The sequence below is a fragment of the Diadema setosum genome, chromosome 9, assembly GCF_964275005.1.
Source record: "Diadema setosum chromosome 9, eeDiaSeto1, whole genome shotgun sequence".
Classification (NCBI taxonomy): Eukaryota; Metazoa; Echinodermata; class Echinoidea; order Diadematoida; family Diadematidae; genus Diadema; species Diadema setosum.
In genome coordinates this window covers 12,234,850-12,248,830 of record NC_092693.1, presented here as the reverse complement: position 1 = coordinate 12,248,830, position 13,981 = coordinate 12,234,850, and the positions used below count along the sequence as shown (strand labels likewise).

The following is a 13,981-nucleotide window of genomic DNA, read 5'->3' as shown; positions in this document are numbered from 1 at the left end:
GCGTTTATGTACTGAGGCGATATGTAGGGCCTATTGTGGGATATTGGCAAGCCGAGATGAGCATATTGAAATGATACGTATTGCTTGTGAAGGGTCTATCGAGTTGAAGACGGGGACAATATTGCCACGCGGCAATGAGCAATAATTTGTCCAGACGGGAGTCATGAAAATGTTTACCAGGCCTAATGTCATTAATTGTATAATGTTCTACAATCAAGGTCTGTTTACTTCGCACGGTGGAATACATGGTATAAACTAGTATTGTATACACATTGCATTATGCTTCAACATCTAGTAATTTAAGTGATGTCTGCTCAACGTTGTTGGACGACAGAGTAGGCCTACAGCCCGAGACAATACTGGTGAAAATGAGGATGCTTCATCGTTCTTAGCTCAGCTGGTGGGTCACTCAGATGTCATCATCTCAACTCTTTCGCATCTCGAACCATCTCTCGGGTATTTTCTTTTCTTTCTTTTTAAATTGTAGGCCCACCCTCTGGATTTACAAATCAACGAAGAGGGTATTATGGCTACCAATCAAATGCACCGCCCCCAATGATAGTCTATTGATGACGGGTTTGAAGAAAACGTGAACCATACGGAGTTTAGCCCTGTTATTTATTTATTTCTGTAAATTGCATAAATTATTCCTACCACGATAGGATATTGTATCAACAATTTTATTATTTCATCAATTGCATTAAATTACTTGAGATGAAACATTGTCTCAGGCAGGGCACTAGCTGACTACAATATTTAATAGAAAGGAGCTTGACGAAGACTAGGTTTATGTATTTTTGCACTCGGGACTCTTCTGCAATCCCATGTGCGTAACCAAGCCTCCGCCTACGCGGCTTGTGATTGGTCTGCTGCATGTGAAAATTTGCCGACGGAACCTCAAGCGACTACATGATATGGGGGCTGGACTGAGAGATAATTCTGGAGGCAAAATTAAGAAATAAATATGGTTTCTGACAGACCAGGGATACAGTCAACTGCTCACCTCTGAGTCGAAGTGTTATCGGCCTTCGTCGATCAACAACAAGTTAAAGAGAACATCTCTTTGGCGCGCATCTCGTGGAAGAGTGCAACACACAGGCATTAGAAATGGCAAGCTGTAACTGGGGATACTTCGGAGAGACAGGTTAGTAGAGCAGACAAGGCTGCCGCGCCGGGCGGCGGAGACGATGTTGAACGGTCGGCGTGTTTCGTATAGATTCTACTAGGTCTATTATCGTGAGTGCAGGTAGAGCAAGAGCGAACTCACTGACGTTAGATTGTAACTGTGCCTCTTATCATGTCATCAGCATGTCTGCTTAGGACAGGTGTTCATTCACCATCCTCCGTTTTCACCGTGATACAATATATGAGACATCCTGTAGTTTCTAAGTTTAAGACATTGACAGATGATTAGAGTAGAAAACCGGCGAGTGATACATCATTCGGTTACCGTTTTATTTGTGCTTCGCAATTTGCCTGGCCAGTGGCAGTGTTCTAGACTAGACAATCTATATAGTCGAAATCTCCGTGTTTTGACTGACTCGCGTGAAGTGAAAGGAGCCGAGTTATCAGTTCGGCACCTCCGTTGGCTGTAGATTCCTGCGCTGCGTGATGCAATTAACTTGTCAGGTGTATCTGATACACAAAGGTTGTCTGCTTAAAGTTAATAGCTGTCACTTTTTCTTGTTTATCAAATAGATAACGGCAGAATGTAAAGCTGTGCAAAAAGAGTATCTGTACTTAACCAGTCTAACTGCGACCAGCAGCCCCATACGCTATGCGTTTGGGGCTGCTGGTCGAAGTGAGTTATTACCAGTCCAGTGTACATGTACGGCTATATTCTATTAAATTTTAAGGCCCTAACGCACAGACACACAAAAAAAAACTTAGCCCAAGTACCTTATCAGATTCTCCTTGAGTAGATTCTAACACTTTATAGACTGATAGTTTGTTAGAAAATGATTTGAGTGACGGTGTTTTCTGTGATTATGAAGTGTTGCTAAGTTGATATGATTCTAACACTAGTCGTAGTATTACAGAGTGGAAAGCAATGAACAAGGGAATGATGTGCATGACATTTGATCTGTAAATCAAGCCACCCATAATTCGACCATAAGCCATCCAAAATTTGACTGCTGGCTACATGTAGAAAGCAATCATTTATGCGCCATGTTCAAATTTTGGCACGGGAAGTCGAACTTCGTATGTTTTTTTGTTTTTTTTTTTAATTTCATACGTTGCCAATGAGACACCTACATGTAGATACACTAGGTGTTGACATTTTGTCTCTGTCAGATTCTATCTCACGATAAAGTGTACAATCGTCTGCCAACAGTTATACTTCAGAGCTGATACCAGATGGCAAACTGTTAATGTAGAGATTCAACAATATTGGGTCCTAGTAAAACAGTGCCTTGTGGAATGCCAGTCTTGGCAGATACAACTTATTTATTACAAGGGAAGATGAGACATTTTCCTGCACAACACAGTACACTAAAATATCTTTGTGGAGGGAATTTGATTCGGTGGCTCCAAGGTTTGTTTGTTTGTTTGTTTTTCTTCTTCTTCTTCTTTAGCCACAAGTAAAATGAGAATGAGACTCCAGTAGATTAGCCAACTGGTGTCCAGTTACTATACCTTACTAAACTTATTACATTGGACTGATTGTGAAGTGAGCAATTGTGAAGTGAGCAATCCTCATATATGTTGAAAAGCTGCATACAATTACAAGTCAGTTTCACTTTTTCTAGACCATGTTTTCCAATCCTGTGCAAAAAATTGTGGACAGTTATCATGAACAAATTGTAATATTTAAGTAAATATATAGAATATTGATCAATGTCTAATTTTGATATTTTCCCCTGTTTTGTCCAGAGCAAACAAGTTTTCTCTTCTATGATACCATAAGGATTGAAGGCTTGTGTGACTGGCTTGTAGGAAACAAGGAGATCATGTGATAGTTGTATTCAAATGATCAAAGTGTCCCTAGTCCACAATGTATCACTTGTTTGACTTTGTAGCTGTAGATATTGACATATTTGCTGCTGCATGTGGTGGCTTGATATCAAACAGCTTTTACTTATCTAAAGATATATTTACGAAGGAATTGTGCACTCGAGAAAACAGCAGGGAATTTGAAAGCTTGGTGTGTTTCATTAACATAAAAAACCCCCACTAGATACAGGTCTGCTGAGCATGACAAGAAAACATGTCCTTGCCGTGCCCCCACATTTATGCTACCCCCCCCCCCCCCCCCCCCCCGAAGATCAGACTACAGGAATATCTTATTCATGATCAGCTGTTTGTGCCTCTACAGTTAGTCATGTAATTGATTTGGTGCACTTCAGCAAGGCCAATAACGTTTGAGCATCACAATTCAAAGTAGGAGAGAGGTACCAGCTAGGTGATCACTTGCCATTGTATTTTGAAGGAAATAGAGACTTTTGTAAATGAAGAATACTGTGTATTTGATATTGATCAAATAGAGTGAAATATCATGGTTTGTAAGTTTACGTTAAAATCAAATTTATCATCCAATTGATGGCAAGTAAAGCAAAAGAAATGGCCAAGACATCAGCTAGCCTGCGCAAAAGAGTATCAGTATGCAAGAGATTGATACAGTAAACTTGAGTGAAGTCTGACTGATAGTGCACTTTCTCTCAAGATATGTTCTGTCTCAGAGTACCTTTAAGTGTTGAATAAGAGGAAACATGAATAGGCTGGATTCTTGTAACCTTTGACATTTTTGTGCCACTGCCAGATGCAGTGCAATACTTCTGCTGGAAATAGGGAGGCTCTCAGAAGGTTTGTGAACAGTGTATTACTAAATTGTGTGGCAGTGTGAAAGAGTGTAGCTGGGAATACTTGATCTTTTTTGAATTCATATAAAACCATGACAAAGCATTTGAAAGAAATTGAAACTGAAACTGCAGTTTAAATTAACTCAGAATTCAGTCTTGCAATGGGATACAGTGTACGTTGTACATGTAGTATGTACAACTGTATGTACGTGATTCACTGTACCAATGTAGCATCCACATTAATATGCTAAATGTTGACTGAACTTCTTGAAACTAGCGAAGAGTAATTCAGCAAAGTCTAGCATTTTCAAATGGTGATGAGTTGTAATTCCATCTTGAAAACTGTTGTGATTATAGCTCTAAAAATGTGACAGAATTTTTCAGTGGTTAAGATATTGCTAGTACAGTGTACTTCCTTAGGAGAAGTTGTATGCCCCTTCTAATTCATATTTTTCTGTATATCTTTTTAAAATGACCTGTTCAGAAACCAAGTGCTGTGTTTTACATTTAGCATGTGTGACAAACCTTTTTTGTTGAAGTTTTACTTTATTGCATGTAATGTGTAATTGTTTATTATTTTTCAGTTCTGGTTTAAATGACTCGTTTCTTTCCTTGCCAATGTAATGTGGAAACTTTTCACTTGCATGGCTGATGACCTTCAAAGTACCCCCAGATACCCAGCACTTTTAACAGTAAGGAACACACAATACTGTTATTACTGGAGTGTGTTGTCCTGCCAATGCCTGGATAGTTTCTATCCCGCTTTGACATCTGAAACTGCTCAAAGTTTAGGAGGAAGTCTTTTAAGCCGAATGTGGAATGTATTCTTTAGTACCTATCAGTTTTGCTGGTACCAGTGTGGTGTTATCAAATCTAATGGACCATAAAGCTGAGCCACATCACTGAATATAACAGTTGGAATATAATCCTTACCTATACTTTTAGTTCTACAACTTTGATGAAATTCCCCTTGGAGATGTTTTTGGGATGCTTTTGTATATATTTTGTAAAGAATATTGCTTTAAGAGACAGTCCACACACACCCCAAAATACAAATAAGCAAGTAAACAAATCAAACCATCAGAATGGATAGGGAATATGATAGTTATGTGGGACTGTGTACTTACCTTTGGTATGAGCATAATTGTTTATATGTTGTTTTTTTATCAATATTAATTTCATATTAGTTGGAACATTGACATATTGTTTGGTATTGTGCTTACCCACTTCATAGTGCCTGTAGTGTAAATACACCACACTTTTTTCTAGTGTTGGAAAATCACTGATGTGTAAACCTCTCATTTTGTCAATTTTTTAAAACTAAACCTGAATATGTTACTGTATCCCAATGAATGGACTGCAGTGTGTACTGTGGAATGTTTGAGAATGTTCATTCAATAGGAGATTCAGGCTTTTACCAATTTAGTAATTTACTGGCTAGCTTTCTTCCACTCCTGTGGACTTCTTCATGCCAAGTGATTGCATCGTTTCTCTAGCACTGCCTGCTTGTTTCTTGATCATTGGACTTGAGATGGGTGGTAAGCTGTATCCAGTATCCCTATTGAATCCAAGGTCGATGTGAGTGATAACCTTTCAGTAGCAATCACTGTATGCAGGAAACCTACACACGCTGATTTCTTGTAAACTTTGAATCAGACCACGCCCTCAACACAAAAGTGGGAGTTGCCACCTCTTTGTACAATGGGTAAGACAAAGAGCAAAGGACAGAACAAGAAACAAAATCCCTCAAAAGGATACAAACCAATCATCTGAGTTGCTCTTCCTTTTGTTAACGGTATAGCCTCTCGTCTGAAATGAGCATTCAATGACAAGGAGATTACTGTTGCCTTCAAGAGTTCCAACACTCTAAAGAGCAAGCTGGTCCACCATAAAGACAAAGAACCAAATGACCATAGGACAGGTATTATCTATAAACGAGCCATCTCATTCAGCATGGGTTTAACAACCCATCTCATTCAGCATGGGTTTAACAACCCATCTCATTCAGCATAAAATAGCTGAACACGCCCCTCAACACAGGAGACGATGTAATTGGATGAAATGATGCTACTACACTAGCCTTTGAAAGGAATTCGTGGCCAAGAAAAGACAAAGAGTCCATCTCAATTAAAAGAATCAAGTCCACACTCAATAGGGATTCCAGATACAGCTTAAATCACTAATCTTCAGTCCAATGATCAAGAAACAAGCAGGCAGTGCTAGAGAAAGGGTGCAATCACTTGGCCTGAAGAAGTCCACAGGAGTGGATGAAAGCTAGCCAGCAAATTAAGTATAATGGTAGGTAGAAACCTGAATCTCCCATTGTATGATCTCCCCAACTAATAAAAGTTTTCTGCACCTTTGAGAATGTTATTTGTAGAAAGTTTGGAGAAGCTGAGTCAGTGCTAATACTCTGTAGCTAGTGGAGAGGAGAGTTAATCTTTTTTTTTTATAATCTAACTAGAATTATTTTTCATTATCCTCATCACCATCATTATGCGACAATTTCGTTAAAGTGTCATTAAGATATTAAGTACCTAATCACCAAAATCATCCAAGAGTCCAAAACTTTAATTCAGTCTGTTTTTTAATGTTCCTTGTAAAGTACTGCTGCATTACGATGCAATATAAATGAATGAAACAGTATTGACCCCTTCCCTCCACTGTAGAAAGCTAGTATTAACGAGATTCTGAAATTTTCCCTGCAACATTTTTGCTATCAAAGTGCAAGACCCTCCATCTCCCTCTCCATAATTTCTCCTTGCCCGTCATCACTTCTGCCCCAGCTCAATAAATGTATGTCAATTGGGGAAAGAGATGGTTAAGTTCCCCCCTGGGAGAGAGTGAATGGGTTGTGAAGTGGATTTCTGATTGAGAAGGAATGCTGAATTGCTTCCTGACTCCACCTGGCTAAATGCTGTATATCCAGATTGCCCAGAGAGCAATGACCTCATATATTGCTATGAGTCAAACAGCTGCTGCCAGTTGGTGGAACCTCGTTGAAGAACCACCAATGTCATAGCTGTCGGTTATGGTTTCCAATTACTGCTAACCTGTAAGAAGAAGATCTGATTTTGTCATGAGATCTATGATCTATCGTGGAACCCTTTCCTAAGGTACACTTGAGCAATCAGAGAGGTGGCAGTGAACAAGTTGCAAAGTTTTGTTTGACTGTGGAAGTTGAAATTCTACAAGACTTTTACTAGTCTTTTCAGACTCGAAGAACTTTGGTCATAATTGTGTTTTTGACATGTTTTAAAAGAGTTTTAGAGTGAGGGAAACGGCGACATAAAATTGCGTCCTTACAGGGTGGTGACTGAAAGTGACATCCATCACAGTTGGTGCGTCACAAACTCCATGGCCTGTTAATCAAGCATGTAACTCTCACTACACCGACATGCAAGGTAATGTATCCATGGATATATCACAGTAGGTCCTTTCCGTGCTGAAAGTGAATGCCAGTTTATCCCGTTGGGGACGAGTCCCAAGTATACTCGGGCAAGTGTCTATGGGAAATGCATGTTGTAGCAAAATCAGTCCGTCCTCAATGGGTTAAACTTCACTTGTACTAGTTAACTACAGTAGTAACTCCTCAATCATATATATGTTAGTTGTCACACTGTTCAGACTGCAAATGTGCACTCAAAGTGGAGCAAAGCTTGCTTGGAAATCACCTTTTAATAAGAGAATCATTGACTGTAAACATGATCTCAGAACCATGTTTTGGGTACGTTTGCTTTCAAACTTACAATACACTTCATTGCAACTGATTGACAAATTGCCCTACATCGACGTAAATAAGCACTGAGTTGATCAGTGTTTTAATCAGTTGCAATGAAAACACCTCGATGGAAGAGTTTCATGAATTTGAATTACAATACACTTATTACCCAGTTAGCCAGGAAATGCTGTTGAATTTTTTTCCCTTTATTTTTCATATAACACTGAAAGGCTCATTGACAGCTGTGGTGATATTGAAATTGATCAATTTAGTCATAGGGATAAAAAGTGTGATGGATCAATTAAAAAAAAAAAAAAAAGACCAGAAAAGTGTAACACCACCTGTGCTGCTCTTATCTCTTTGGATAACTGGCTAAAGGGCTGTTAAATCATCACGCTTGCCTGAGCAGGTGGCATGAATGTTAGACTAGAGAAGTCCATTCCTGGATGATAGTTGTTGACTGACATTGCGACCTCGTTTTAGGCTGCGTTTATCTAAAAAAAATTCTGAGGCAGAATCACGATCCTAAACGCATTTGAGGCATTTTCAGGGGTTAGATAAACGCAACCATGTTTTCAAACATGTTTAGAAACGGCATTTTGAATGCCTTTCAAAGGGCGTTTTGAAACACATTCTTTTCATCAGTAGCACAGCATACTCTAATGAAATTATTAACTTTATGAACTGCTGACAACACCTGGTTAATTTGACTTGTTGCAGGCTAGGTCAAACTAAAAGTTTTGAGATTTCGGGATTGATACATTTTTAAAACATCAATGGATTTGTTTAAGTAATTAGTGATTGTTAATTCTAAGGATGAACTGAAATGTTTCGACATTTCTAGCATTGCGATATATTTTCATGTTTATAGGCCTAAAAAAAAAATGAGACAGCATGATCAGGATGTGGATAATGTGCATTGCTTTAACCCTCTTTTTAGTTGATTCACTCTGAAACAGACCCCTCCACCTTCCACCTTCCCTACATCTCTTCTACAATTTGTGGGTGTTTTTTTCCCCCTTCTTTTTGGCACAAATGCCCTTTTCGGTCTGATGTAGCTCTGCAACAGAGATCTTCGCCCGTGTGAATCATTCCCATCCATGAGCAGGGTGTGTGTACTCTGCATGTGAATCGAACATGATTGAGCCAACCTCCCTGAATAGAGATATTACTTCCCCCCCCCCCCCCCCATCGCTTTCACTGCTAGAAGGGCAGCACTTTCAATTTATTCCGTTCTGTCCCAAGTGTTGTTTGGGAAAAGTGACCGTCATTGAATCTGTCATCCTGGGTGTATGTTATAGCAGTACGATGATTGCTGTCTTTTCAGACAAATTGCCTCGCTCATCAAATAAAACAAGGATTACAATATACCAATGCAGTCTTTTATTCCCCATTACTTTAGACCCTTAAATGTCCATTCAGTAAAAGAATACATTTCAAAAGTTAGTGTGTGACATTAGGATCTAAAAAGCAGTAGTATCGCACTACACTGCACCTATTCTGTGTGCAGGGGATCCAGGGATACATTGAAAATGATGGCCAAAGCCTTCGAAACAGATGGGCATTTGAATCACTTGTCTATTTGTGGCCCTCAGAGAAGCAAACAATACAATTAGGGAGGACAGTGACAACAAGATGGAATCCATTCCAGTGTCATTGAGGCATTGTCTTGAGCCAACTGTGTCTAGGACGAGATGAATTGTCTGTGTGCAACGCTTGAATAGATTATTGGGGCTTGACTTTGTGCGTAGAGCAGAATGTCCATGAATGGTGAAGGAAGATCACTGTTGTGGTGTATACCTCTTGTGATGATTTTGCTCATCAAGTGATTCTCTTCTGATGGTCTTTAATGAGTCTTTTATAATTGTACAATTAACAGGGGGCGGATCCAAGAATTCCGCAAAGGGGGGGGGGGGGGGAGTGCACACACCCCTCCCCATTTTTTCCTTAATCTTTAAAAAAAAAAGAAATAAAAGGGGTGCATGTTGCGCTCCTGTTGGGCTCCCCCCTGGATCCACTGCTGATTAAAGGTCCAGTTTACCTTTGGGAGCAGTGATTTCAAAAATGTTCAAGATATCACATTTGATGCATATGTGTAGGTCTGTTGTATCATAAAACATCCTACCATATGAAATATTTGCAATAAAACCTGAAATATAAGGAGGTATCAGGGTTTTTCTCAATAAACCGTAACTGTATACGGTTTAGTCTGGAAACATTTTTATTATAACTATTGTTCACATTTTGTGTATTTAACAACACTTAACATTGATTATACGAATTCAAATTTTGACAGTTGTTGTTTCTATCCCTAACTCACATTTTAGAACTATTTTAAAGCACTAATGCTGGGTTTTTGTTTCATCTGCAAATGGTAAATTATGCCTTTAAGGAGTGTTCAAGAATATGTTTCATTTAATGCTTGCAACATTTTTCATTTTGGTTGCATCCTTCCAAATTCATACAACATAATGTTTGTCTTTACTTTTCATAATGTACGTGAATGTGTGTACTCTGTGGAGTTAATGAACATAATTGATTTACATAAGGTTACCATGAGTTGCCAGTATTACTAAACTGTAAAACATGATATTTTTGTGGCATGAAATTTTCGCAAATTGGAGCCGACAGCCTTTTTGCGGCATGAAATTTCCGTGAGTTGCCTCTAACATTCAATGCATTTAGTATGGACATGAACTTTTGCATGCATTTTAATTTCGTGAATCTTGGCACTCGCGAAATTAAAATGTCTATAATGGCCACCATCTATAGCGGCCACCTTCCATCATATGCGACCACTAAATACATTTCTCCCCAAGAGAGAAGCCATGTTAACAAACCTGTCTGTAGCAGCCGCCTGTCTACAATGACCACTTTTTCCATCTCCCTGTAGTGTAAGTGGGTATTTATAAAACAAAAGTCAGTAATTTCATGCATGATTTGTCTATAATGTGTTGGTTACGATACAGGCTGGTAATACAGGGTCTGTTTCGCATAGGAAAAGATAATGTCACAACAAACGAAATTAAATTTGGTTACCACTAGAGACCCAGCAGTCAGTATTTTGACAATTTTCTGTGATTGAATCATGTGGAAAATGTGTTGAAAATCTTTTAAAATAGGCATTCATGCAGATATATGTGTATTACTGCCCTTCTGGCACCAAATATTGTTTTTACTTTTTTAAACTTTGGTGTTTTTTTGTTTTTGTTTTTGTTTGTTTGTTTTTTAAGTACGATGTACCTCAAAATAAATTTCTCTGCAATGACGTCTATCTGGCATTCAGCTCAGTAAATGCATCCCTCTCAGTGATGAGCTGTGGATTCCAGGAAATAATGACTATTCCAGCTCCCCCATTGTGTTTGAATGAATGTGATGAATTAATGGGGCTTTTGAATAAAACATTTCTACTCTGGGGAATTACCGTTAGGGGAAAAGTGGCTTAAAAAGTAAGATATATATGCGCAAATATATTCAAAGTCATCATCAAAATATTTGAACTCTTATAAAGTGTATTTAAAGAGACATAGAGGAAGAGATGTAGAGGTGTGACTTCTCATGAGGCTGTGTTGGAACTAGAGATGTATACCTGCCTCTGTCATGGTACATATACTGTTGATAGTGGCTTACACCTTGTAACTTGTACAAAGGTTCTTGAGGTAATTGCAAATTTATTATGAGTTTATGATTCTTCTAGATATGGTCCATTGTAGTTACAGGAGTGTTAATGTTGTTAACTTCCACAGTATATCTGTTTATCAATCACATTTATCCTTGTGATAAAGTTAGACAATAGTTGAACAAATGAATATATCATAAAAGGTTTCAAAATATTTGCTTTTAGCAATGCCATGTGTACCATATATTATATCCTATTTCTTAAGAGCCTTTTTCATGCATTGCTTGCAGAAAAAGTACTTCTTGTAGTGCAGTTAATATCAAAAGGCATTGTAATGTGTGTACATCCATGCACAAAGTTAGTGTTTATCAAACCTCTTTGTTTTGTTTTTGTTTTTGTTTTTACTGATATTATGTCAACAGGGGATAAATTCACTTGTATCTCTTTATCTGTTATTCCCTTATCATTCCCACATCCTTTCCCTGTTAAGACTTCTCAGGTTTCATATTCCCTGGTATATTTTTCACATTTAACTTCTGTCTGTTCTAGTTTGTTCATGCAGACTTTATACCAAGACTGCCGTTTTTCAGTGCAGACACAAGTGTACTCTACTTAGGTCGTAATGTTAGCAAATGATGGCACTGTCTTGTTCTAAGCCATCATAGGAAGTTGGTCCATGACAATCTTTGAGAATGTTTTTCATTCATATGATCTTTTTTCAAGTACTGGGAGTACAATGTCAACATCATTATGTATTGAAATTCATGGATGCTTTTGGCCTGGAGAGTGAAAAATAAACTGGTTTGTTTACATTTTTGATGCAATACCTATTCAGCAAATTCTAATCTTATTCATACCTTTATAACAGAGACTTTTCTCGACAACCAGAACACTTGTTTGATACTTCTCTGGGGCTTGCACAACTATTAAACTACATGTACTGTTTGCAAAGTGCATTGAAGTATTGAAATACATTGAGCATGATCATGTGGATGGAATAGCCAGCTTCTAGGTTCTTAGAAAAAGAAAAAAATCAATGACATTGAATATGCTAGTAAACTGGCCTACTGGTTACATTGTTTGTTGCTCGGTCAGCTAAGCCTTTATTGACCTCTGGTAAACATTTCGGTTGACAAGACAACATTTTGATGGGGTGAAGCCAAATGTTGTGAAATACTTTCTTATTGTCTCTTCATTCTTTCTTTTCTTCGAGTGAGGAGCAACCTTGCCAGTCTTAGACAACGATTTCAGAGCAATAGGCATTGTCATCTTTTAATTTTTATATGTGACAATCTTCTAGATCAAAATAAACATGCATTTAAACACATTGTTATTTCAGTTTCCCTGTCAAAAGTGAATACAACAATTTGTTATATCATTCCTATGTTATCATTTAATGAATATTACACACACTTAAAAAATAAACTCATATCTAAGAAAAACAAGAGCAAAACTGAACAACAATCCCCTTCCCCAGACCTCATTGTCTTCATGTGAGTGCTGAAGATGGATGTTTTCATTCCCGCCACAAATCTCGTACTGTTTGCCAGGCTGTGACTGCATCTTATTGGTGCTACAGTTGACATACTGTTTGTCACGTCCTCGCCTTGGGTAAACCTTTCCGTTGGTCTTCTCAAGGAGGTGATGTTGCCTACTTGATCTTCTGAAGATAGTCCAACATGATTTACACACATGTACCACTGAACCGCACCAGCGGTGCCAAGCAAGAGTTATCCTTCTTTTGTATTTTTTTCTAACATCTCTTGTGAGACTTTATCTTTGGAATGAAGTTGTAATATCTTTCTGTGATGACACCCTCATCTTTAACTTGCACTTGTGGTCCAGGTGTATTTGACATTGAGAAGGATGAAGTAATGTTTATGGAACATCGCTTGCCAGGTGTATTTTGTAGTTAGAAACTGACCTTTGTTGACTAACCATGCTTTTACACGTACCAAGAGTTGAATTACAAACACGATTGCAATTACGATTCGAATCATTGTTTGTTTACAAGACCTAGGAAGGCTCAACGAATTCTGCATTTTGAATTTCAGAGTGAGGAGGGGAAGTTTGGCTTCTTTCCATGTTCCCATGAATCATTCTTGAGTCATCTTTCTGCTGTAATCTCTACCTCCCAAAACATTGGAGTTCAATTACGTTCACATGGTCGTTTCATTGTTTAATTCTGCTGAAACTTGACTGGAAAACGCCTCTGGATGGTCATGTGAAACACAATGGGAATTACAATTCAAATCACCCTCTATGATTCCAGTTTGCATTCACACAGCAAGAATGCTTAATTTTAAACACAATTCTAGTAATGCCTCATTACAATCCTGTTTCAAATTAAGCACTTGCGGTACGTGTGAAAGCTAGGAAAATCACCACCATATGCACTGGATAGTCAGTCCTGCCTTCTCGTGGCTGCCAATTTCCATGGAGTGTAAGAAGGTGACGTTTATTGTTGATCATCTATTAAAGATCACAGCAGTCCCATCATCCCTCTACTTTCTCCATATCCCTCTGCTCTCAAAGACAGAAGACGTGACAAAGTGAGCGTAACAAATAATGATGCGCTCTGCAATTTTTTGCTCCTCGCCATGGCCCGTATCCTATGGTGCACATCATCTATTCATATTAACAGTATCAATCAGACTGCGTAGTAACAATGATTGTCGAAACTTGAGTCAATGGCAATGTAGGTGAAAGGAACAGACGTAATGTTAATGATGCTAAAATAAAATGATGATAGCTCGTAAACTAAATAGAACACCAGGTATATGATTTGTCAAACTTTGTAAAGTTTACAACTTCAGTAGCTATATTCTGTTATACTCATGA

General features: G+C 38.3%; 1 protein-coding gene across 1 annotated transcript in view; it reads left to right on the top strand.

Annotated features, from left to right (window-relative positions):
* The first annotated feature begins 897 nt into the window (after positions 1–897).
* LOC140232509 (carbonic anhydrase-like) overlaps positions 898–13,981 on the top strand; it is a 51,093-nt gene continuing 38,009 nt past the window's right edge. Inside the window, exon 1 of the mRNA XM_072312604.1 lies at positions 898–1,144. Coding sequence (XP_072168705.1) covers positions 1,108–1,144 — 37 coding nt within the window. The 5' untranslated portion in view covers positions 898–1,107. The remainder of the gene's footprint in view (positions 1,145–13,981) is intronic.